Source organism: Anolis carolinensis, chromosome 3 (genome assembly GCF_035594765.1).
Source record: "Anolis carolinensis isolate JA03-04 chromosome 3, rAnoCar3.1.pri, whole genome shotgun sequence".
Taxonomy (NCBI): Eukaryota; Metazoa; Chordata; class Lepidosauria; order Squamata; family Dactyloidae; genus Anolis; species Anolis carolinensis.
Window position 1 is genome coordinate 17,980,737 of NC_085843.1, and position 27,564 is coordinate 18,008,300.

Genomic DNA, 27,564 nt, shown 5'->3' on the forward strand with positions numbered 1-27,564 from the left:
GCTGGGGACTCCAGGTTGAGAACCACTGATCTAGAGATATAAATTGTTGTTATAAGCCTTCGGGTCATTTCTGACTTACAGCATTCTTATCACAGGGTTTTAATGGCAATATTTCTTCAAATAGGGTTGCCAATGCCTTCCCCTGAGGCTAAGAGAGTGTGTCTTGCCCATGGTCATCTAGTGCAGTGGTTCTCAATATTTGGGTCCCCCGATATTTTGGCCTTCAACTGGTAAACTGCCTGGGATTTCTGGGAGTTGTAGGCCAAAACACCTGGGGACCCACAGGTTGAGAACCACTGATCTAGTGGGTTTCCATGCCTGGCAGGGATATGAATCATAGTCTCCAGAGTCATTATAATAATAAGTTAGAGATGTAGGTATTAATTGCTCTCACTGCTTACAGTTGAGGAGAAGAATCCACATATTCCTCTCTGGAGAATTTGAAAACAAATAATTATTTTATTTACTTAGACAAAAACTCAAATGTTTATCAGTGACAATCAATGAACTTGTGAAAAAGAGTGTGTCAAAAGGCAAGTGTATTTTTCTGATAAATGTTGATAAATGCTGATCAAACAATCCAAATACTGCACCATGTAAAGTTTCCTTTGTGTTCTTTAGTGTGGCATCACCAATATAATTTTTTTCTAAAATCAATCTAGATTACAAAGGCATTAACAATGCATAATGTCTGTTGCCCTCTATGTAGTTTTCCCTTGCTCTGAATAGATACTGAATTTTTCCAGTGTCCTTGATGGCATTCCCATTTTTTGAACTAGGAATAGGAAGGAACTAGGAAATAGGAACTAGGATAGGAAGTTTTAATGTGGTACAACTTTCCATGGTAAAGTTTCTTATTGCATCAAAAGGTATGAGATCCACCAAATATTACTGGAATGGACTTGTAAAGCTGTGTGGTGCTGTATTTAAGGTTTACATGTAGTATTCCAGTGAATGTTGATGTTTTTAATGTTTTCATCTTTATAAATTGTTTAGTTGTTTCTAAATTATTGTTATATTTATTCTTTTATTGAACATTTTGCATAGTTTTAATCTGCATTTTTGAATATTTTGAAACCTTGGATGTTGAATCCATGGATACGAAGGGCTGGCTGTATGCTTTTAGCTGCCTTGAATCTCATTATTCGGAGAAAGATGGGTTATACATTAATAAAACAGCAACAACCCCATTCGGCCCTTTTTAATGTGAAAACAGTAAAAAAAATCAGCAACAGGGAAATGACATTTTGCTAATAGATTGATAAAACTTTAGGTAGAAGAAACTAGCGAATAGGATCACTCAATAAAAAGTAAGTGATTTAGAATTTCAGAATCAAAGGAGAAAATATGATAGGAATAATTTTATCAGAATATGCTGTAAAAAAAAGCCCTCCTTTAGGAAAACTTTACATGGTTTGGTCAAATTTAAAGATTTGTCACTTGTTTACATGTTTTTTAATTTTACTAGCAGCTCCAAATATCCTCCTGCTATCTATCAATGCTTTTCCCTTCCTTTCCAGGTGCGTGATCAAGAGTTCCCCTACCGACGGAACTTGGCCAGGGTCATTGTGAATGTGGAAGATTCGAATGATCACAGTCCTTACTTCACCAGCCCGTTGTATGAAGCCTCTGTGTTTGAATCTGCTGCAATTGGCTCTGCCGTCTTGCAGGTCACCGCTTTGGACAAAGACAAGGGAGAAAATGCGGAGCTGATCTACACAATAGAATCAGGTTAGCAAGCAGAGACTGAAAATATTCACAAAGAAACAGTTCCCACTATAAGACTGCATGCATAAAATCTCAATGTAGTGTCATTGGATGGTTCTGTGTTGTAGAATTAACGTAGTGTGACACCACTTTAACTGCCATAGTGCAATGATATGGAATTATGGGGGTTGAAGTTTTATATAGTCACTAGACTTCTCTCCCAAAGATTGCTAGTACCTTGCCAAACTACAACTCCCAGGATTCCATAGCATTGGGCCATGGCAGTTAAACAGGGTGTCAATCTACATTAATTCTACATTGGCAGGCCAGCCATTTTTTTCTAAAAAATATTCTAGAAATGCAGTGTAAAAAATACAGATCCTATAGAAATCACTGAGATTTAGAAGCCTATTCAAATCAAAGTCAATCTCATTGATCTTTCTGTATCTTCCTTTCTAAAGAGGCAGGTGCTTATATGTGCTATTCACCATAAATTATTTAGTGAAAGGCATTGTTCATATATCTTTAAACTGTTGTTTCAGTGACCGTTTCAAGCATACATATCAAACAATAAGCCCAATGGGATTTATAAATAAACATGGATAGGATTTCATTTGAAAACACTGCAAGCCACTTTTGATATTACATTTCCCTGCTGTTCTTTTAAAACAGCATTAAAGGAAGTGACCATTGCATATGAAGGAAATCTTTTTTTGTACATTCAGCAATCTAAGTAAACCTGGAATAGGACAATTTAGCACCCTGGGCCCGTGACTTTTTCTCAGTGGGATGGAAATATTTTTATTTTATCTTGTTTTATAAGAATCTATATTGAGGCTAGTATCCTGCAGAATGACATAACTCCTCTTGTGGAAGCGGAAGGTGAGGCACAGAAGAAAAAGAGGTTCGGGCATTGTAGCTGCAGAAGGAACAACTTCTGTCTTCACCGATTATTTAGGAGTTAGCAGGGGAATTACTCCTCATGGAGATTCCTTTTGCCTCCACCCAGGGCCGGTCCAACAATTAGGCGAATTAAGCGGTCGCTTCGGGCTCAAAACATACAGGGGCGCAGTCGAGACTGCTTTTTCTGTTGATTTCTTGTAAAACATGATGTTTTGGTGCTGAATTTGTAAAATCTTAATGTAATTTGATATTTAATAGGCTTTTCCTTAATCCCTCCTTATTATCCAACATTTTTGCTTATCCAATGCTTTTATTTTTCAGTGATTGGTTCGGGGGGGGGGGCCAAAATTCTGTTCGCCTACACTTGAAAAATACCTAGGGCCGGCTCTGCCTCCACCCATTAACTGCATGTGTGCTGAGAAAGGACTTACCCTAGTGGTTCCCAACCTTTAGGCCTCCAGGTGTTTTGGACTTCAGCTCCCACAGTTCCTAACAGCTGGTAAGCTGGCTGGGACTTCTGGGAGTTGAAGTCCAAAACACCTGGAGGCCCAAAGGCTGGGAACCACTGACTTACACCAACACGTGAGACTTCCACAAGTGTAAGTTACCTACAGGATTCCAGACCCAATGTCCGGAAATGTATATGTCCCAGAACTCCTGTAATGGATGATCTGGGCAGGATCATAAGTTGCATGTGTATATTCATATGTGTTGGTCATTACAGCAAGCATTTAGAGAAGATATGAATCATAGAATTGTAGAGTTGGAAGGCATTCCAAAGACTTATTTAGTCCAACTAGTGGTTGTCCCACCATGCATTAACCTAATTTTCCTGTATTAATGGCCTTGTTGAGATACCAGAGCTGTTAGATTCAGGACTTAATGGCCATTTCATTGGCTCTGACAAACTATAACATTCATTAAAAAAACTTCTCAGTGGAAAAATTCTGTAAAATTCAGATATTTAAAAAAAATGTGCAAAGTAAAAAAAAAGAAAAGAAACTGTACAAGTTTCAGTGTCAGAAGGAAATGCAAAGTGTGGAAACCCAATACGAAACAAGTAAGAAAAAATACAGCTAGGATTTTAAAAAAAAAATCCAAAATAGTGAAAATGAGATTTTCACATCTCTGCCTAGAACTACAGATAGAATTCGCCTCTGACTGTTGGGGAAATCATCTGTGGGGAGAAGATTATAGGGGAAAAGAAGAAACCTTCACAGTTGACTACTCCTTCCCTTTGTAGCCCATCACCATTGTGAATCTAGCCCTTTCTATCCTGGCTTTGCAACTAAGATTTGAATCTGCCACTGGCTGGTTAATGCAACTTTGCATTGAAAGGACACAGTGAAGCAGTGGCATAATTCAGCATGGGAGAAAAATGACTACAGCAATAAAGAAGGCGGGATGGATGGAACAATGGCCAGGAAAAGGGACAGTGTGAGGCTTCTGTCCACAGCAATTGTGCAAAAGCTTGAAATCCTTTAATGAGACGTTATCTCCCCATGACTGCATCTGATTTGTTTTTCATCCTCGTCTCTGCCTGCAATTGGAAGCTCTGAGCCTCAGTTTCAAATAAAGCTCCAAATTCCCACTGTTTCATTATCCACCCATGCTTCTGGATGTGACATAATACAGCTTTCTGAGGCTGTTGTTCCTCTGATCCATGAAAAAATGTGCAGTAAGGATGTTAATTCTGACTGATGAGTTCAGCTTATATGCATGCTGCCTTGCTTCCCAGGGGATTCAGCTAACAGGAGTGCATCGCTGAATAATGGAAACCAATAATCTCACTCTGCTGTGGAGAGAGCACCAGTCTTTCATAAGCACATTAATTTAAAGACCAACTCATAGCTGTCTCATCTGGGAAATACCAGGGGTGGCATGACTGTTGATATCTTTATTTTCCTTATGTGTATGGTAGTACTATTGGGTCATTGCTTAAAATCCATATTAATTCCTAGTCACATAAGCAGAGTTCCACAAATATAACATTTGTACATGTATTTGTACATTCTTGGGCCATGCCTAATTATTTTTCTGTACCTTTAGTATATGTTTACTTCATTGAACATGCAAAGGCAAACATTGTGCATCCCCTATTGAAGAATGGGACTGTAAGCAAGCACATCCATAGATATGCAGTGTTGGCACAATGTTGGTATTCAACGAGAGCTGTTAGTACAACTTCCACTTAACTCCATGCGTGGAGGTTTGTCCTACTCAAGTGCTGTGTAGGATCTTGTCTTGTATTTATGAACACATAAATCTAAAAATTGGTTGAATTACAAGTAACCTATGCCACTAATTAAGTCATCCCTTTGTATAAATCTACCTCACCTAACATGATGTCCTCCAGATGAAGTAGTCACAACTTCTGTCATTTCTCACTAACATGGGAGGACATCAGCTTGTGCAAAGATAATTTAGAGAAGTGTACTGTGCGGTGTGAGTTAGGGATGCTGAAAAGATGTAGGTGATGGCTATAGGAATGCTTTCTCATTCTTATTGAGAAAGGGATACACTGTTAAGTGCAATTAGGTTTTCTACATTTTGGAACTCTTTGTGGGAAGAAAATATTTCATTCTGCATAATGCAGGTATAGTGTAAACTTGTAGTTACACAGTGACAGGATTACACTGCCCTAGGGCTGAATACCAGTGTTGTGCATAGAATCATAGAATCGTAGAGTTGGAAGAGACCTCACGGGCAATCCAATCCAACCCCCTGCAAGAAGCAGGAAAATCTCATTCAAAGCATCCCCGACAGATGACCATCCAGCCTCTGCTTAAAAGCCTCCAAAGAAGGAGCCTCCACCACAGTCCTGGGGAGAGAGTTACACTGCCGAACAGCTCTCTCAGTGAGGAAGTTCTTCCTGATGTTCAGGTGGAATCTCCTTTCCTGTAACCCGATGAACATATGTCAATGCGCTTTCTTACCATGGGCATACCTTCAATCCAATTAATTAGATGATATATGAAAGGGCCTGATGAATACTTACAAAACATTAAAGAATATGCAACCAGGTCTGAAATGGTTACATTTGTCTAACTACGTTATTGTACTGATGATATTGTACATCAGCTACAGTAGAGTCTCACTTATCCAACACTCGCTTATCCAACGTTCTGGATTATCCAACGCATTTTTGTAGTCAATGTTTTCAATGCATTGTGATATTTTGGTGCTACATTCATAAATACAGTAATTACTACATGGCATTACTGCATATTAAACTACTTTTTCTGCCAAATTTGTTGTCTAACATGATGTTTTGGTGCTTAATTTGTAAAATCATAACCTAATTTGATGCTTTATAGGCTTTTCCTTAATGCCTCCTTATTATCCAACATATTCGCTTATCCAACATTCTGCCGGCCCGTTTATGTTGGATAAGTGAGACTCTACTGTACTATGTTTCCAAGAAAGCCTCTTGGCTTCATACCATCCCAGTTCCATTTTAAGAGCCAGCAGCTAAATTGGGCAAAGGTGGTTTGTTGAGCTTCAAAACTGGGGCACAAAGAGGATGTGCTTTCCACCACCATCACTTCCACCAATGAATGAGGCTGCGACAAAGACTTTAAATAGGGATCCTGCTTTGATTGTTGCAGCCTTGGGTGCTGGCTGTTGAGAGTAGAAGCATTCCTCTCCTTGCACCCCAAAACTCCTAATCCACCTGGCACCTCTTTAGGGGTGGGATGAAATGGCATTTATATAATTACAGTAAGACTATTATTCACACCGAATACAGAGCAGTACAAATTGGTAACATTGTGTTATAGCTCCGTAACTTCAGTACTGAGTTTGAGTATATTATTTCAGAAACATTTTCCTCCAAAACAACCCTTAAATTTGAACGATATTGGGAAATATAATACAAAAACATTGCAACCTCCCCCAATGTGGAGAAAACTTCCCAAATGCTTCATGCTTCTGTGTGCATGGCAGGGGGTTGGACTAGATGGCGCATGTGGTCTCTTCCAGTTTTATTATTCTGTGATTCTATGAGAGTGAAATAAGAAAAAAAACCTCCACCTCCACTCTGTTTTAAGAGATAAGAGAATACTATTATAAATGTTAGCTCTCTGTTGAGCTAACCTTTTACAGTATGTATTATTCACCATGTCCTGAGTAGCAGTCCTGGATGTTGAATGGACCATATCATTGCAGAATACGGGATAGTTTCAACTCTGCATTAGGCAATAGGACAGAGAAAAATAGAACCAGGGTTTGCTCTTTGCATCAGCTGTGCTGTATTTTTGTGATTTTAAATTCTATCCTTATTGTGAGTCTTTGACAAAAGACTCCCTTGATCTTAACTCATTATTATGGCCTGCATCTATCTTAAGCACCCCATCTTAGTCCTAAGCAGTCCCTAGGCAGTCTCTATTCGGCGCACATTTACGTCTTCACTAAATAATGATTCATCTTCATTTCTCCCCATCCGCTGAGATCAATAAACAAGCCATGCTGCCATGAATTTCTTTTATCTCTATCAGGAGCTATTATAATTCCTTTTGGGTTTCTTTTTTGTTTAATACTGCTCTCTTCATTTCATTCACTCCTGTTGATGCATTTAATCAGGATTCTCAAATTGCTTAAAGTCCTCCTTATTTCGGACCATAGATCTTTGTTCATGCATTGAACAATTGATTTGTTAGCCTTTTATTTCTGTTTTGTGCCTCCTGCCTGTTCACTCCTAAACCTGTTCACACTGAAGTTCAGTGGTTTGCAGTCTTTCATTGTAGATATGTGGAAAATCAAAGCCCTTTCAGTGCAGTCCTATGCATGTCTATTTTGGGAAAAATCCCAGAGTTCAATGAGACTTACTCCAATATTTTTGATAAGATGGCAATTCTGAACACAATTAGTTGGGATTAAGTCTCAAACACAATGGAATTTACCTCTGAATTGCATTCATCTGTGTGATGAGTAAACTTTACAAGTAACTTCTCTGAGTATGTGCTTCAGTCTCATGTAAGCTAGAAAGTAATTATGGATAAACGTCCTGTAGAATTTTCTTGGCATGGTTACTCATTTAATTTGTGGGAAACCTAGCATCTGTGGAGTCCTATCCAAGCATAAGACTCAAGACTTGTTCATTTTTATTAATAGAATGCAGATTTGCATGTGATGAAACATCAGCAGATGTTCTGGACTTGCATATTACTCTCTGACTTTATATGTTGACAAATTGCTTTTAACATCTATCCTTATTCTATTCTTTCAGGAAATACTGGGAACACGTTCAAGATCGAACCAGTCTTAGGCATCATCACTGTTTTGAAGGAACCAGACCTAACCGCTATGAACCAGTTTGTTCTATCAGTCAAAGTGTCTGATCAGGGATCTCCACCACTTTCAGCCACAGCCATTGTCCGCATATCTGTCACTATGTCAGACAATTCTCACCCCAAATTCACGCACAAGGAATGGCAAGCGGAGGTGAATGAAAATGTTGACTTTGGAACCTCAGTTATCTTAGTTTCAGCAATCAGCCAGTCCACACTAGTTTATGAGGTTACAGAAGGCAACACTGATGGAGCATTTGCTATAAACCCCTACTCAGGAGTCATCACGAGTCAAAAGCCTCTTGATTATGAACTCATGTCCTCTTACCAGCTCACTGTGCAAGCCACAAACATGGCAGGGATGGCCTCAAATGCTACAGTGAACATCCAGATTGTTGACGAAAATGACAACCCTCCCATCTTCCTCTTCTTAAAATATTCAGGCAGGATCAGTGAGGCTGCACCTGTAAACAGCATTGTCCGGAGCTTAGAAAACAACCCGCTAGTGATACGAGCCATAGATGCAGACAGCAATCAAAATGCATTGCTTGTCTACCAGATTGTTGAATCCACTGCTAAAAGGTATTTTACAGTAGACTCCAATACAGGTGCAATTAGAACTATTGCTGATTTAGACCATGAAACCATTGCACACTTCCATTTTCATGTCCATGTTCGAGACAGTGGTAATCCACAGCTCACTGCAGAGAATCCAGTTGAAGTTACTATTGATGTAACAGATGTCAATGACAATCCTCCAGTTTTCAGCCAGGCCATGTTTGAGACTGTCTTGCTTCTGCCAAGTTATGTTGGAGTGGAGGTTCTTAAAGTCAGAGCTGCGGACCCAGATTCAGAAGTCCCCACTGAGATGACATACAGTCTTATTGAAGGAAACATGGAGTATTTTCTCATTGATCCTTTTTCAGGAATAGTGACTATAAAAAACAACAGTCTTACCAAAGATCATTATATGCTTATAGCAAAAGTATCTGATGGGAAATTCTACAGCACTGCCGTTGTGACCATAATGGTCAAGGAAGCCATGGACAGTGGCCTCCACTTCACTCAAAGCCTTTATTCTACATCCATCTCTGAAAACAGCACCAATATTACAAAAGTAGCAGTGGTCAATGCAGTTGGAAACCGTCTTAATGAGCCCTTGAAGTATAGCATTTTGAACCCTGGGAACAAATTCAAGATCAAATCCACCTTGGGTGTCATTGAAACTACTGGCATTCCATTTGACAGAGAAGAGCAGGAATTATATGAGTTAGTGGTCGAGGCAAGCCGTGAACAGGATCATCTTCGGGTAGCTAGGGTGGTGGTCAAAGTTCACATTGAAGATATCAACGACAATTCTCCAGTGTTTGTTGGACTTCCATACTATGCTGCTGTACAAGTTGAGGCTGATCCAGGTGCCCTGATATACCGCGTGACTGCCATTGATAAAGATAAGGGTGCGAATGGCGACGTTGCTTACCTGCTGAAGGAGGACTACGGGCACTTTGAAATTGACAGGCAGACTGGAAGTGTCACACTAAAAGCAGCCTTTAATTCTGACTTATCAAACATAGAGTATTTAATTATTGTCATCGCTAAAGATGGAGGCAATCCATCACTGTCAGCATCTGTAGAATTGCCTATTACAATTGTTAACAAAGCGATGCCGGTTTTCGACAAGCCTTTCTATACCGCTACTGTAAATGAAGACATAGAAATGCACACCCCAATCCTGAGCATCAACGCTACCAGTCCGGAGGGTCAAGGTATCATTTACATAATTGTAGACGGAGATCCCTATAATCAGTTCAACATTGATTTTGACACTGGAGTTCTCAGTGTAATCAGTCCATTAGACTATGAAGTAAACCCCATTTTCAAGCTGACAGTGAGAGCCAGTGATGCGCTCACCGGTGCCCGAGCTGAAGTCACAGTGGACTTAATTATCAATGACATGAATGACAATGCTCCAGTTTTTGAACATTTTGCCTACAATGCCACCTTGTCTGAGGGATCTTTGATTGGAACTCCTGTCTTGCAGGTTATTGCTACTGATGCAGATTCTGAGAATAACAAAATTATCCAATATCAGATAGTCCAGGACACTTTCAACAGCACAGATTATTTCCATATTGATGGCAGCAGTGGTCTGATTCTAACAGCACGTTTGTTGGACCATGAGCTGATGCAACAATGCATTTTAAAAGTGAGGGCAACTGATAATGGATTCCCACCATTGAGCAGTGAAGTTCTAGTTAGTATATTTGTAACAGACATGAATGACAACCCTCCCATTTTTAACCAGCTCATATACGAATCGTATGTCAGTGAGCTTGCTCCTCGCGGTCATTTTGTGACTTGTGTTCAAGCCTCTGATGCAGACAGCTCTGATTTTGACCGACTGGAATATAGTATCCTGTCTGGAAATGACCGAACGAGTTTTGTGATGGATAGCAAGAGTGGTGTTATCACTCTTTCGAACCATCGGAAGCAGAGAATGGAATCATTGTACAGTCTGAATGTGTCTGTCTCTGATGGTTTGTTCACAAGCACGGCCCAAGTCCATATTCGGATCCTTGGAGCTAATTTGTTTAGCCCAGTGTTTTCACAGAGTATCTATGTAGCAGAGGTTAGAGAAAATTCTCTCCCAGGAACCAAAGTAATACATGTAAAAGCAACAGATGGAGATGCTGGCATATATGGACAAATAAGCTACTCTATCATAAATGATTTTGCCAAGGACCGTTTTTTAATTGATAACAATGGGCAGATCATCACAACTGAAAAACTTGATCGAGAGATCCCTTTAGAAGGTGACATCACCATATTTTTGAGAGCTCTTGATGGAGGAGGCAGAACCACATTCTGTACAGTGAGAGTCATTGTGGTGGATGAGAATGACAATGCTCCCCAGTTCATGACAGTAGAGTACAGGGCAAGTGTCAAAGCAGATGTTGGGAAAGGTCATTTGGTCACTCAAGTACAAGCAGTTGATCCAGATGATGGCGCAAATGCAAGGATTGCCTATTCGCTATACAGTGAGGCTTCTGTTTCTGTTGCAGATCTCCTGGAAATTGACCCCGACAATGGATGGATGGTAACGAAGGGTAACTTTAACCAGCTTAAAAACACAGTGCTTTCTTTCTTTGTCAAAGCAGTTGATGGTGGCATTCCTGTAAAGCACTCCCTTATCCCTGTGTACATTCATGTTTTACCTCCAGAAACCATTTTGCCTTCATTTTCTCAACCCCAATATTCCTTTACAATGTCAGAAGATACAGTTATTGGTAGCACTATTGATGCGCTGCATGTTTTGCCTAATCAGGGGGCCACTTACAGCACAGTAAATGGTGAACTGTCAGAAAACAACAAGGATGGAGTTTTTATTATAGAGCGAGATACCGGCCTCATAAAACTTGATAAGAGGCTTGACCATGAGACAAACTCTGCCTTTCACTTTAAAGTTGCTGCAACCATACAACTAGATAAGGTGGATGTTGTGCTAACGGTGGATGTGGACATTAAAGTTTTGGACATTAATGACAACAAACCAGTTTTTGAGTCAGCCAGCTATGAAGCCATCATAATGGAAGGAATGCCAATAGGAACAAAACTGGTTCAGGTTAAAGCAACTGATGCAGACTGGGGAGCAAATGGTCAAGTCACCTACTCTCTCTTGGCAGAAGTAGAGGCTGATAGAATCACAGAAGTGTTCACCATCGACAGCAACAGTGGCTGGATCAGCACCTTGAAAGACTTGGATCATGAAAGGAACCCTACTTTCTCCTTCACAGTGGTGTCTTCTGACCTGGGAGAAACCTTGTCCCTTTCATCAACCACATTGATCTCTGTCACAGTGACAGACATTAATGACAATGCCCCGGTGTTTGAGCATGATATGTACAGAGGTACAGTGAAAGAGAGCGACTCCCCTGGTGAAGTTGTGGCCGTCCTCAGCACGTGGGATGAGGATACATCCGACATCAACCGCCAAGTTAGCTATCACATTACAGGTAAGGTGTTTTTCATTGCTCAAAATGAAAAGACGAGCCAAGCTCAGTGGTAGGGTGCTTACTTTGCATGGTGAAAGTCCCATGTCCAATGCTTGGCTTTTCCAGTTGAAAATAATGTTGGAGGACAAAGCTGGGGAAGAATTAGATTTGGCTGAGACCCTGGAGAACTGTCAGCCGGAATTGACAGTGCCAAGAAGAAAACTAAAGCTTTGATTTACTATAAAACCAAAGCCCAACGAGTTTCCTTTTGAGGGGATTACAAGATTCTTAATTTATCTTTAATCTCAAATTAAACTACTTTTCTTCTAAGATAAAAAATAGTTCTCATCTATATCAGTTTTCAAATATCACACATGCAATCTTTGCTTCATATATCAGAACAGCTTACAGTCCTTTAAAAGTTAGTCAAACATCTCTGATCAAAATAGATAATTTGTCAATTTCAGTCATTTCAAAAATCTAAGCGAATAGAACTTTTGTAGTGAGGAAGTTGTGCTTAAGAATGATTGGGCTTTTCAGGAGGTATCAACTCATACTAAGGGTATTATAGATAAGAATGGGAGGATTCATAATGTTGGATGAAACCATTGAGTGTCATGTCCCCAGTGTAATACAATTTTCCTGGTCATTTACAATGATGGGGCAAAATGCAGCTTCCTGTACTGGTAAACTGGGCCAGTGGCATGAATGGATCAGCACTTGTGTCTTTCATTGGATTTGAAACTGTTGAGTTTGTATCGCAATGCAGATTTATGCTGTCTCGTATTTTTCAAGATATTATCTAGTTGTTTAGCTTACTGTTGAGCACATTCTTTAAACCAAAACAGAACGGAGAGAGAAAGAAACATTTGTATGGGCCTTTTTAATTTACCAGAGTCACACTTCATGCTATGCTGCCATGTGACAGGCTATAAAGCTGGGCATGATTGATACCCAGCATGAGAAGGATTATATCATTCTGCATTATTAGCCAGAGTAAATGAGCAGCATTTGTTCTTAAGGATTGGAAGAGAGTGAAGATTCGTAGGGGAGAATGCTATTTTATTTAATTAAAATTATTATTTCCATTCCTGGATAGCAAGCTCATTTAAACATCAATTTTAAAAGGCATAACTATTGGTGGAAAACAATTGATGTTCACTATATATAAACAAACTCATGATGGTGGTGGTGGTGAACATTATTTTGACCTTTTTAAAGGTTGGAAATACAAATTGCTCTAGATAAATCAATGTTCTTCTCCATGTTCTAATTTTGGGATGCTTTTCATGCTGCCATTTAATGGAGGCAGCTAAAACTTGAAAAAGTTACTTATGTGAACTGTAGCTGATCTAGCAGTGGCCTGTTCAGGAAACCGATTGCTGCATTATTTCTGCTCGGCTGCAAAGTTGTACTAAGTTAAGACTGTGATAGTTGGGAGATGCTGGAAGTTCCAGATAAGGAACTTTTCCAGAATGTAATTCCAAGCGAAATGCAACTCAAAAGCAATAAAAATTGAGCACACTAAGTGTCTCATAATTTCAGTGGCATGTAATAGTAAGAATCGGAAAATTTGAGGAACTACTCTTCTTGTTTCTTAGGATGCACCTATACTGTAGAATTAATGTAGTTTGGCACCACTATATTGCCATGGCTTAATGCTAAGGAGTCATGGGAGTTGTAGATTTACAAGATCTTTTACTTTCCCTTCCAAAGTGTGCTGGTGCCTCACCAAATGACAACTTGCAGAATCCCACAGCATACAGTTAAAGTTATGTTATGCTGCATAAATTCTACATTGTAGATGCTCCCTGAGGAGGTCCATGTCCAGTCATGTGTTCTCATTCTTCTCATTCTTAAGCCAGACATTGTTTCTTACAGCCATCGAGTGTTGTGATGATTATACACCAATGATCCTCAGTTTCTTAAGGTCTTGTTGTCCATTGTAGGATCTAAAGATCCCTTCTCATGATGTCATTCTAGCACCATGATTTCCCTTTTACTGACATGCCAACATCCTGTGAAATTATGGGTTTTGTAATTTATAGAGTTCTCTGAGTGAGTACAGATCTCCCTCCCTAAACTGCAAATCTCAGAATATCATAGGCTACAGTGTTCCCTCACTTATCATGGGGGTCATGTTCCAGGACCACCCATAATAAGTGAAAATCCGCGAAGTAGGGACACTATATTTATTTTAATATTTATACATTATTTAGTAGTTATACACTATTTTAAGTCTTTATCAACCAATTGTATGTTGATAAATCACTTCCTTCTCCTCTCGTTGCCGCTTGGGCTCCTTTTCTCTCCCTTTGTCTTCTCCTTCCTTCCTTCCTTAGGCTGTAAATTGTAAATTTTTATGATTTATAATATTCTTTTAGAGTTTATTGAAAAACCGCAAAACAGCGAATCCACGAAAAATGAACCACAAAGTAGTGAGGGAACACTGTATTTCCAAGGTAGTTAAAGGGGGGAAATAGCAGCATAACTGTGTAGCCTAAAAGGGCCTTAAGCCTAATTTAAGTAGAAAGGGAATTTCAAGAGAATTCCGAAGTCTTCATTCCAATGCCATGGGAGTTTCTTAAGATTAACTATTGGAGAAAGTGTGGACAGACTAGGAGAGTATCTAAACATGACAGCAAATGGATAGAGGTTGCTGCCAGAGCTGCACTTCATATTCATCCCAAGAATATGTTTCCAAACATGGGAGGATCATGCAGCCCCGAAGCAGAGAAAAGTAGAAACAAGTGGCAGATGGCTTTCCAAAATGGGTAAAATGTCACAATCCCATGGAAACATCTGCTTGTTCCCTGTTAAACAAATGTAGTTTCATGCCAAGGATGAGTCACATTGTGCATTTAAATGACAACTCGTAACACTTTAGCCCTTAAGTCCCTTCTAGTGTGCCAATAGAGACACCAGCAGAATGCTACGGATATACTGTAATCCAGGTTTATTGTTTAGAGAGAACCACATATTTCAACATCAGAGTTACATTTGATGTCGTATATGTCAGAAATGCACAATGGTGAGATGTATGGTTATAAGTGCCTATGCACTTGTATTGGAGAACTCTGATTCACTTCTTTCCCAAACAGATGTGCATGTGTGGTAAATGTGCCTTATAAAGAAAAAAAAACCTCTTCCTTTCTCCCTCTTCCCCCATATCTTTTTGTTTGTTTTTGGAATGCCCAAAGTAAGACTGAGAGCCATCATTGTGTGTTACTTGAGTGTTGGACTATGACTCCCCACTAATTCAGGAAAATCCACTGTGTGATCTTGGGCAAGTCACACTCTCTCCACCTTAGAGGAAAACAATGGCAAACTTCCTTGAGATCTTGCAAAAACAACAATTACAACCCAGGCTTTTCCTTTAGGTTTGCCATTACTTATAAGATTTTGCAAAGTGCCCATTAGCACTAGTCAATATAGTCACTGGTAAAACTTATGGGAGTTACAATACAATAGCATCTGGCACTCTGCCTCCTTAATGATACTTATTTCCAGAGCAATCAAAATATAGGGATCTGCCTTGAATCCCATTGATTCTAGTGAGAGCTCCCTCCAAGTATAAGCATGCAGGGAATTAAATTGCAATGCTTGTGGTTTTTAAAAAGGAGCCCAGAGTCTTAGGGGTTTAGGCTTGAACTCCCATTGCTGCTGATGCCTTCAATTCTTAAATGGACTGTGTTGCAGTTATTGAAGCACCGTTAGGCATGGATTCGCTACAGTGGATGTTCAAAGTGCTGCCACTTTCAAGGGTGTTAATACCTTCCTTCAGTACCATAATCCTACCAAAAATGAAATAAAATAAAAAATAAAGTTTTATTCAGTTTGAAAGTTAAACAATCTCAACCCATAAACCCCTTTCTTTGTCTTTGATTACTTCTGTTGTTGTTCTTATTAGTACTCCTGTTATAATTATTGTTGCCACCCTTTTTTTGCTGTTGTGTGCCTTCCAGTCATTTCAGATTTATTACAACCTTAAGGGGTTTACAGAGACTCTATCAAGGAATTTTCCTTGCAGGATTTGTTGGGGAGAATATTTGAGGGCCACATGAGCGAAAGACAAAAGGGCTAGTAGAAGAAATAGGGAAGAACTCATCTTGGACTTCTGAAAAGCCAATTTCTTATTGTTTTATCTCCTTACTTTCCTTCTATATCAACTTGGCTTGCCTCTGGAATTGTAGGAGTAAGATGAATGTTCCCCCATTTCCATTAAAAAATGCTGTATGGACACAAATCGGAGAATCACAGAGAACTTTTTCAGCTGAAAAAAAAATTTTTTTTGGTCTGACTGAATAGTCTGCAATACTTAGTTTACTTTTACATATACAGCAGGATCTCCACTTTCATGGGGGGTTGGTGTGCAGGACTCCCATGAAAGTGTAAAAACTAAAAATGTGCTTCTTTTAACTGAGATAAATCTTCTCTAAAAATTTCTAGGGTCTCCAATACAACTTTGTGGTCTGTGCTATTAGATATTAATCATAAAATCACACTAGAGGTCCTAAAAATACTGTACCTAGAGAAGTGTTATTTCTAGGAATGTTGTCATCCAGCACTTGTGGTGAAGAGTCTGAATATTCCTCGAGATAACATATTAACCAAATTCTCAAATCCACAAAAGTTTGAACCTGTAAGTGTACAGGGCTGACTGTACTGTGGATGTGGACAAGTTGCTGGGGCAAGGGCAACCTGCTTTCTTGATCCTTGTTCCTCTTGGCTGGTTGTTCAGGGAGGAGATGCAATTCAATCTCAAATACAACAAATTAATGCATCTCTCAGGGAGGGGAATTTTCCATCTTGTTTAAAAGAATCAGTAGTTAGACCACTGCTGAAAAAGCCCTGCCTGGATCCCCTGGACCTTAGTAACTACAGACCAGTGTCTAACCTCCCTTTTTTGGGCAAGGTGATTGAGAAGGCAGTTGCCATCCAATTTCTTGACCTATTTCAAACCAGCTTCAGGACAAAATATGGAGTTGAGACACCTATGGTCACCTTAGTGGATGCTTTCCGTCCCAACATTGACAGAGGGAATGTGTCCCTGTTGATGCTTCTAGACCTCTCAACAGCTTGGGGATATCTACTCCTCTAAAAAGGAGCTGTTATGTGGTATCCCACAAGGTGCCATTCTATTCCGAATGCTTTTTAATATTTACATGAAACCGCTGAGAGAGATCACCCATAGGCATGGGGCAGGGTGTTATCAGTATGCTGATGACACCCAAATAAATTTCTCCATGCCTTCAAAAACAGCTACAGCTAATGATAGTGTGCCCCCTCTGAGTGAATGCCTGCAGGAGGTAATGGTTGAGAAAAAATAAATTGAAACTGAATCCAAACAAAACAGAGGTGCTTGCCATCAAGGATCCTAATCTGGGGATGGAGGTGTGTAAACCAGTCCTGGATGGGGTTACACTCCCCCTGAGCTTGGAAGCGCTCCGGGATCCATCTCCAAATGGAGGCCCAGGTCGATGTGATGGTCAGGAGTGCTTACTATCAGCTTCAATTGATCCACCAACTGGTAACATCAAGGTTGGTCTTCTGCAACACACTCTTCATTGGGCTACCCTTGTACCAGAAACTCCAGCTGGTTCAAAATATGGCAGCCAGACTCGTTATGAGAACATCTAGGAGTGAGCATATTACACCAATCCTAAAGTCACTCCACTTGCTGCCAGTTAGCTTTTGGGCAAAGTACGAGGTGTTGGTTTTGACTTTTAAAGCCCTACATGGTTTGGGTCCAGATTACCTAAAGGATCGCCTTCTCCCATACAATCCGCACCACACACTTAGGCAGTTACTTCAACTAGACAAAACCCAACTGGCAACCGTCACCCAGAGGACCTTTTCATCGGCCGCTCCACAACAGTGGAATGACCTTCCGTAGAGCTCCAACCTGAATCAGCTGTTGAAATTTAATATACGAGTTGTGGCGCAGGCTGGAGAGCAGCTGCAATGAATCACTGCAATGAATCACTCTGACCAGGAGGTCATGAGTTCGAGGCCCGCTCGGAGCCTATGTTTGTCTTGTCTTTGTTCTATGTTAAAAGGCATTGAATGTTTGCCTATATGTGTAATGTGATCCGCCCTGAGTCCCCTTCGGGGTTGAGAAGGGTGGAATATAAATGCTGTAAATAAATAAATAAGACCTATCTCTTCCGGTAGGCCGACCCAGATAATTTTAATGATGAATTTTAAACTCCACTGTATGGCTATTTGTTTGTTGTTTTATGTTTTAGTAATGCTGTAATCCACCTTGAGCCATGAGGAGAGGTGGGCAAGAAATTAAACTATTACTACTACTACTATTACTACTACTACTACTACTCACTTGTTGTTAAAGAGTACTCTGATATTAAATCAATGCAGTAGCATAAAGGATAACAGGATAGCTCCTTTTAGCTGCTTTTTTGGCCATTGAATCAGATTTCAGAATGCAGTTGTGAAAAAACAGTACTTTCAGGATAGCTCATGCCTTACCTGTCAGGGTTGTGTTTTTAATTTTATTCTAAATTTCAAAGCAGCTATCCAGGATGCTGGACCCTCTCCCAAAATCATCACAGCCCCCGGTGGCCTAATGGGTTAAACCCTTGTCCTAGTAGGACTGCTGACCTGAAGATTAGGTTGCTGACCTAAAGGTTACTGGTTCAAATCCAGGGAGAGTGTGATGAGCTCCCTCTGTCAGCTCCAGCTCCCCATATGGGGACATGAGAGAAGCCTCCCACAAGGACTGTAAAAACATCAAAACATCCTAGCAGATGGCCAATTATCTCACACCAGAAGCGACTCGCAGTTTCTCAAGTCGCATCTTGAATAGCTCCACTTATAATCAGAATAAAACTTAGGGCAGATTCACTATACCAAGGACATGGAAAGCTCTAATAATTCCTGTCTATGGCAAATCAAGTCATCTCCGTAGCAAGCCACACCATGACTGAATTGAGTCATCTACAATAGCAGAACTAAATAGCTGCCTGCAGTCCATACGTGCTGCCCAGTTCCATCATATTTTGCTGTGTGTGAATTGACATACCTATTGACAGAATTGCTTGTAGGAATTCAACATTGCAATTTTCTCCCTCATGATTGCGGGTTTATCAGCAACAAAATGATTTCTATCAGTTTGAGCCTGAATACCTGAGATTATTTGTGACCTGATGGCAGTTTAACAAAATTTCTTTTGAGTTAATACTTTGAAGACTGGAACAGGAAGTTTATGTGTTGTGAATATGAGTACAGGCATAGCAATTTGCTGCCAATTTTGATTTAAACTCTTCTTCTGTGGATTGGCATCATGACTCAAACAAGCTACATTTTCCTTTGAAAAAGCAAACCAGTGTGAACTGAAAGGTTAAGAAGTGCTAACATGAATCAAGGCCCATTGCTTTCATGTTGCTTGTTTAGACGCGTATTGCAGGCAATAAAAATGGGTATTGCATTATATTTATTTCTTAAGAGCTTTGTATATAAGAATAGAACTGCAGATTTTAAAAATACTTCACTCTTGCAGGTTTAGGTATAATTCAAGAGCATAGTTATGTATCTGAGGAAGTAGACCATCTACACTGTTGAATTAATGCAGTTTGACACCATTTTAACTACCATGAGTCAGTGTTATGGGATCATTGAAGTTGTAGTTTGGTGTGGTACCAGCACTCTTTGGCAGATAAGGCTAAAAACACTTGCAAAACTATAACTATATACTGTATGTTATTTGTCTGGTGGCATTGAATGTTTGCCATATATATGCTCATTGTAATAATAATAATAATAATAATAATAATAATAATAATAATAATAATAATAATAATAATAATACTTTATTTATACCCCGCCACCATCTCCCCAACGGGGACTCGGGGCGGCTTACATGGGGCCATGCCCAGAGCAATACAATATAACAAAATATAAAAACAACATATCATAGCACAGTTAAACAATACAATAGATAATAATATACATTACAATCTGCCCTGAGTCCCCTTCGGGGTGAGAAGGGCAGAATATAAATACTGTAAATAAATAAATAAATAAACTTGTGACTCCATAGCCTTGAATTAGCAGTTAAAATGGTATTAAACTGCATTATTTCAACAGCGTTAATGCAGCCTTGGTCTACAAATGATTGCGCTACCAACTTTGTTCTCTTGGTTAGTCTTTAAGGAGATGTGTGTATATTTTCTCTTTAAAGAATCATTATTTGCCTCAGTGAAATACTCTGATCACAGCCCATCCCAAAATGAGCTCACTATCAAGGCTGAAATGTTCCGGTGGGATCCATTGCAGTGTTTTCTTTGCCAGAGCTCTTCCATCATTTCGAGGCTCGGAAAGCTGTTCTGTAAATACAATCATGCCATGACCATTTACTTAACAAAGTATGAGTAAATGGATCACTGAATTAAACCTGGGGAAGAGGGGATAATTAATAAGAACTGTGTTTGTTATACTCCAAGCAGTCTTTTAGATCTCTCCTCCAAGGAAAGGCAACAATTATGTACAAGATGTGGAAAATCCATCTTGAATGAGAAATGTAAAATCATATGACTGTCTACTGTGCTCTCGGGAGATCTCAGCACATTTTTGGAAGAACATGTTCTTCTATACCCGCATTTTTATGGACCCCAATTTAAGTAAAAAATTATTCCCACGAATAGCAAGTGATCCACAAGCTATAAACTCCATAATGTTATTGCATCAGTAAGTCAACACTTCACCATCATTGGGATTAATAGTTGGCAAAAGTCCTGTAAGTATTAGGCCAGCTTTCCTCCTTTTTCAGTCTTCCTTTCCAGCTTCCCCCGCCATGAACTGTATGAAAACTCAACTATATTCACAGTCATTTATGTTTATTATCTATTTCCCCCCAAATAACTCCAAGCAAAGTGTGCATAGTTCCTCTTTTTGTGCAGAATGTAGCTTTGTGTACCTGTTGCTTTTTGTGCAGAATTGATCAATTTCTATTCAGAGATTCTTACAATTTTTCACAGAAAACTTCAAAAAAAAAAAAGGTCACAATAGCAGACCATTTTATGTGGGATATTTCAGAATTTTCAAGACACCTTTTATTGCAGAAGACGAAAAATATTTGGGAGTTTTCTGGGGATGCTACAAGAATGGTATCAATAGAAATATATGTTCTCATACAAATTTAAATGTATGTATACATAAAACAGTATGTCTGTATTGGTAAGTATTTTCCTTACAGTCCCAACTGGGTACTATCTTATTATGTAACACATGAAACATACATCAATCTCAAATGGAAAACAGTCCAAACATCTGGCGTATATACATACACAACTATACAATAACAAGTAATCCTGGATAAAATGTCCTTGTTTCGGGGTGCCCTTCATCAGGTTGTGTATATTTAAATCCATGGTTTCAGAATCTTCTCATAGTGGACTGTGCTATGTTGTTATGAATATATTGCTGTCTCTCTTAATCTTAACTACACTTGCTTGGTCCTGCTCCATTTAAAGGCCTTTCCGTGCTACTTGTATTATGCTGTTGCAGATACAGGGCTCTGTGAGTTTTTTCATATTGTTTTATGAATACACACATTTACATTTCTATGAGAACATATATATTTAAGTTTGTATGAGAACATCGATACTCTAGAACAGGGGTCCCCAAACTAAGGCCCGTGGGCCGAATGCGGCCCTCCAAGGTCATTTCCTGGCCCCTGTCCTAAACTTTAGACTTAGGGTTGACCTAAGTCTACTTGGTCTTTGGAGGTCTCTTTGCTTACCTATGCTCTTATGAGATCGTCTAGATGGTCTTTGAAGGTCTCTTTGCTTAGTTACGGCCTTATGAGACCATCTAGATGGCTTCTGGAGGTCACTTTCCTTACCTATGGTCTTATGAGATCATCTTGATGGCCTTTGGGGGCCCCTTTCCTTACCTATGGTCTTATGAAACCATCTAGATGGTCTTTTGGGTCTCTTTCCTTATCTATGGTCTTCTGATGGCCTAATGAGATCATCTTGATGGTCTTTGTGGGTCTCTTTCTTTACCGATGGTCTTACGAGACCATCTAGATGGTCTTTGGAGGCCTCTTTGCCTATCTACGGCCTTATGACACCATCTAGATGGCTTTTGGAGGTCACTTTCCTTACCTATGGTCATATGAAACCATCTAGATGGTCTTTGGAGGTCTCTTTGCTTACCTATGGTCTTATGAGATTGTCTAAATCAGGGGTCCCCAAACTAAGGTCCTCCAAGGTCATTGACCTGGCCTCTGTCCTAAACTTTAGACTTAGGGTTGACCTAAGTCTGAAATGGCTTGAAGGCACACAACAACAACAATCCTAATTTTGGACTGTTTCATAGTCCGGCCCCCCAGCAGTCTGAAGCACTGTGATTCGGCCCTCCACTTAAAAAGTTTGAGGACCCCTGCTCTAGAATCACTTTAACAGGAAAGCGAACACTGAAAATTGTTTTTAGAATTGTTTATTTCTATTGATACCATTCTTGTAGCATTTTGATATAGATATCTGTGCCTTATTGATTGAGTTTTCTGGGGATCCCTGGTTTGAAAACCTCAAGTTAACATTATTATTCGGTTTTCTCATCTGAGTTTTTCCAAGCTACATGTGTATGTTCTGGGCAACACATATCCCATCTTGCTTTTCAGTAGAGTACTCAGGTGTGGAAAAAGCACCATGCTAAATCAAACCAAAGGAATATCTAGTCCAATATTCTGTTCATAAATTTGTTAGCTGCCCATGGAAAATTCACTTAAACAGAACACAAGTACAGTTGAACTTTCCTACTTATGTTTCTTAGCTACTGATAGACAGAGATATAATATTTTCAGTAGTGTAGGGAACATATAATCATAACAAGTGGATTGCACTGTCATCCATGCATTCGTCTCAGAACTTTCAAAATTGATGATCTTCTTTATATTATATGGTAATAAAATCCACAATTAAACCTGGCCCGGAAAACGTACAACAATCCTGGCAAGGTTGTTCCTCTTTCTATCTTTTCACAATAATGCCTGCATACGCCAACCTGGTATCATGTAAATTGTGATATAACATGATGAGACTATGTATGAGAACTGTATTCTTCCCCAAGCATGACAATATATGGCTCATTTATATTTACCAAACATTTGGGTCAATCCATACCAGAAATGCCCCCACACTATCCCCAGAGTGTCCTCTGCCTATGGGAGCAGCAAGGAAGTCTTCAGAGTCCATCTAGGCCAAAACTGATTTTGCACAATAGGACTGTCACCTTTTGCTTTCCTGTTGACCCCATTGCCGTAGCAGATATCTGGAGAGCTTGGGAAAGCCCTTATCCATCATGGGATGCCTTTACTCACATCAACAAAGACTCTCAACATTGTCCAAGAGTTCTCCTAAGCTTCCAGGCCATCTGACACAGTGATGGGGTGACAAAGTTGTGATCCATCCCCTTTTCCCTATGGGAGTGAGTGCAAAGAAAAGGGGATGGTTCTGCCAGCTCAGATGGAACAGCAGATGAGTTTATCTTGGAGCCAGTTTGCTTTCCACACTCTGTTCAAAATTTGGGTCTCTGCCAGAGTTCCACCAAAACTGATACATTCTTCAACTTTCATTAATGGAGGGCTAAATTGGTTAACCTCCTTTACCCTGCATTAAACACCAGAAGCCCCTGGATGTCGTTTGGGCACCCAGGAACAGCTTCTGGACCAATCTGAATTTTAGGGCTAGTGTAGACAAGTGTAAACAAGCTGTATAGCCAGTGGCCCTGCTACAGGGAGTAACAAACCCTAACAATTCCATACGGGCAGTCCCTAAGTTACGAACAAAATAGGTTCTGTAGGTTTGTTCTTAAGCTGATTTTTTAAATTAATAGGGGTTTTAATTGTTGTTTAAAGTAAAACTGGTGGGTAAATTTTATTGTTATTGATTTTTATCTTTTTGTATCTTGTTTTTGTATTTTGTTGCACCTTTGAGTTCTTTTTGTAACCTGCCCCGAGTACCTTTAGGAAGATGGTAATGGAATATAAATAAAGATGATGATGATGATGATGATGATGATTATTATTATTATTATTATTGAATTTCTGTTTAAGTCAATACAGGTACTTTTTTTCAGTGCAACTCAATATGTGTGTGTGTACGTGCATGCAGGCTTTGGATAGCCTAGGGAAGGGTTGACACCCCTGTGATGTTTGTTTTGCTGCTTGTGTCCCTGTTCAGAAGATTTCACCTCATTTTCTGTCCCTGTGACAATTGCATTTTGAAAAATTTGTCTTGTTGTGGAAACAAGGATTGGTGAAAAAGCTTCAGTGAAGACACCCTTTCCCCATGAGATCTCTTTCAGGGGTGAATTTCCCTTCCTGGAAGTAGGTTTCTCTCACTTCCTGTTGCCTCAGCCCTATTCTTAATTATGAATCATTGGCAAGTTGTATGTTTGTAACTCAGGAACTATTCTTTCTGTGCCATCTTTCCATAACACTAGTTGCCAATATAGCATGGAAGAAATACAACATGCCACTAAGGAAATGTAAGAATTGATACATTTGATTTAAATATTTGAAAGTTTTGAGTTAGAGTCACAGGGTGGAAAGTCACAACTGAATGACCTCAGCATTTAAAACTTAGTTTTTATGTGCCTTATTAAAATGTGTTTTAAAGTTGTTTATATTCACACTCTAAATTCTCTCTCATCTAACTGAGCTCAAGTTCGCCAAGTTGCAACATTTACTGAAAAAGTGGGTGATTGCGAGTGTTATTAAAACATGAAGTAAACAAAAACGGAGTGAACTACAGATTTTTCGGGGCTTTGAGGAAAGTTGCATTTGGAGCAAATGCTTAGATGTTGTGATCCTCAAACAGGAGGTGGGAAAAAAGCTCCTGACAGATTTTTCAAGAATCCATTAGTGTTTACAGCCAGAAATCTTCCATTTTTCTTTTTTAAAGATCAACGCTAAACATGAATTAATTAGAACATCCTTAAAACATTGACTCTGCTCATTCATGGAAAAATTAATTATGCACCATAGAAAGGTCTGTAAAAGGGCATACGAAGTATTTTGGCAGGAGGGTTAAAAGTAGATACCCAAACTACAAACTGGTTCCTCTTCATAATCATAATAATATACAAAGTATTTTGAGTGGATGATATTTTGTTTTTCATAGTGCATCTTCTCAAGGATGTTTCAGACGCCAAGGAGAACATCTTAAGCACAAAATGCAAACAGCTAGTTGCTTGACTGGAAGCATTCTAGCCCAGTGGCAAACCTTTTTTTGCTTATGAACATGTTGAGGGGTGGGTTTTTTATGTCTTTGAGTACCTACTGTCCTGTGGCGTATAGTGGTGAACTTGTGTGAGTTTGAAGACTACTTCAGTGCCCAGAATGGGCTTCGAATTAGCAATTCTCCTTTTTATATGAGAAACGTACATAGAAGAACGCCTATAGGGTTCTTCTTCCAGAACAGTGGACTCTGGAAGATTATATAGATTAGCATAGTAAAATGGTGGGTTTTATATAAAAAGACAAAATCAAGCTGTGGATGGTGGAACTCATGGGTGCGGGATCAGTTAATATGGAGGGCTGACTGTAATTCCATCTAGCCTCATAATGGACTCTGCTAATGAGATTTCAAGAATCACGGAAGGCTAGTTATCTCAGCGACCAAAGAAGGCTGGACTAGGAAGGCCTTTATTCAGAACCGGCGGGGTAGCGTTTAATCACCATAGAAATGATCCATCAAAGGAGTTCAGAAGGATACCATTGTATTTCATCTATCCATTCATCCATCCATTTATACTCTGACTTTTCTCCAGACTGAGGTCTTATTTATATCTAAATACAAGGATATGTAAATAAAGCAGTTGCGTAACAGAGTGGTTAAAACTGCGGACTGGATAATTCTTGCAGCTGTCCCCAATCATTTACTTGTTAAATGTTTTTGAGTATAACTCCCATTATCTTAAACTACAAAAACCACTCTGTCCATTCCTCTTCCAGTTGTTGCAATAGGCAAACCTAACCTAGTCACTTTCAACCAGCTTCCTGTTTTTCTACAGTTAAAATTATTTTGCCATATTTCAACATCTGATTGCATTTATCCCCATCCTGGACATGATTCATAAGTATTTTTATACACAATTTTTGACAAAACACACATTTTTCATACACATTTCTAATGCTTTTTGTATAAACTTCTTCAATTGCATGTATATTCTTTCAAGCAGTTTTTCCATGTGTCCAGCAGATTTATCAAAATACACAAATTTCTGTACACATTATTTCAGAATTTTGCATCACTCCTTTACAATTTTGTACATGTTCTTGTTTAGGCAAACAGCATTGCAACCTTTGAAAACTATACCTTTGTTAGTTTAGGTGTGTGTTCTGCAGGCTCCGAAAGTGTGCATGTGGTAAATTGGTTTTGAAATGTGAATGAAGAAGAATTCCCATACATTTCCATGCAGTTCAGCCTCTTCTCCCCAAGATGATGTAGCTATTTCCAAAACAATTGGTGTGTTATTCAGACACAGAATGGTTGCAGCCACTTTGGGGCTTTCATTAACAATTTGCTGAACAATCTAGTAGGGGGCAAGCAAAGTTTGCCCTTCAGATGTTCTCAGGCTGCAGTTTGAAAGGATGTTAAAAAACTATACACCCGCTTTAACAGAATGATAATTGTGGATTTCAAATGAGTGGATATTAAATAACTTTGCATAATGTATGAAATTATCCTAAAGTGGCATTTGGGGACTTTTAGAAGGAAGGTAACTACAATATCAAAGATATACTGAGACATCACTCTACTAAATCATTATAATTTGGTGTCCAACAGTAGTTAAGAAACTCAATAGTGGAAGTAGCCATGTTGAAGATGATTACCACATGGAATGAAAAAGTAAATATCCATTTTAAGATGATGATGATGATGATGATGATGTCAGAGGAATAATAACCACAGAAATACTTAAGGTTCTGGCACTACTTCTCATTTTCTTTCTATTGCCATGGTTGTTTGGGCTTTAGTTCCCAGAATCTCTGTCCATTGACCAAAGTGGAGGAATCTGCTTAGAACTGAAAATCAAAACTCATGATGGAGAACCAAAGCTTTAGAATGTCTGTCCTGATTGTGAAATGGCCATGTTTTCTTCTCATATGATAGCATCTCTACCTTGAGTTTGGGTGATATGAAAACGGAACACGGCAAGGGTCAATGCCATCATTCCTATTGAGTAGAATCTGGTAGCCTTCATCCTCTCTCCTTACTGGTTTTTGTTGTTGTGGAAATGTGATCTAATTGCTAGCCTTATTTTTTAACCTATTCCTTCAACAACTTCTCCTTCAGCCCACTTAAGATCCATGTATCTTTGTGTGTTCAGCTTACTCTATCCTCTTTCCTGTATATGCACCCACCCAAATGAGAATTGTAATGAATACAAAAATAACATTGCGGTGTGATAAAACCCTTCATTAAAGGATTCCTTAATGGAGCTGCTGCATTCCCTTGATTGCATAATCAACAGCTAATGAAATTGTCTTGGTAACAAGAATGTGGGGGTTGTAGTACATCCTCTCTTGAGACTGAAGGGGAAAGACAATTGCACCGTTGTGAAAGGGAGGCTATTGATTGCTCACCTTTTGAGTTTGATTGCCCTTAAGGGGTGTCAAAGAAGGAGATCATCTCAGAAACATG

At 39.3% G+C, this 27,564-nt stretch overlaps 1 protein-coding gene across 10 annotated transcripts in view; it reads left to right on the forward strand.

Moving 5' to 3' along the window:
• Positions 1 to 27,564, forward strand: part of fat3 (FAT atypical cadherin 3) — a 572,050-nt gene that overhangs the window by 457,537 nt on the left and 86,949 nt on the right. For all 10 annotated transcript variants that reach the window (XM_062974535.1, XM_062974536.1, XM_062974528.1 and 7 more), the window contains 2 exons: positions 1,521 to 1,731; positions 7,838 to 11,911. In XM_062974535.1, coding sequence (XP_062830605.1) covers positions 1,521 to 1,731; positions 7,838 to 11,911 — 4,285 coding nt within the window. The remainder of the gene's footprint in view (positions 1 to 1,520; positions 1,732 to 7,837; positions 11,912 to 27,564) is intronic.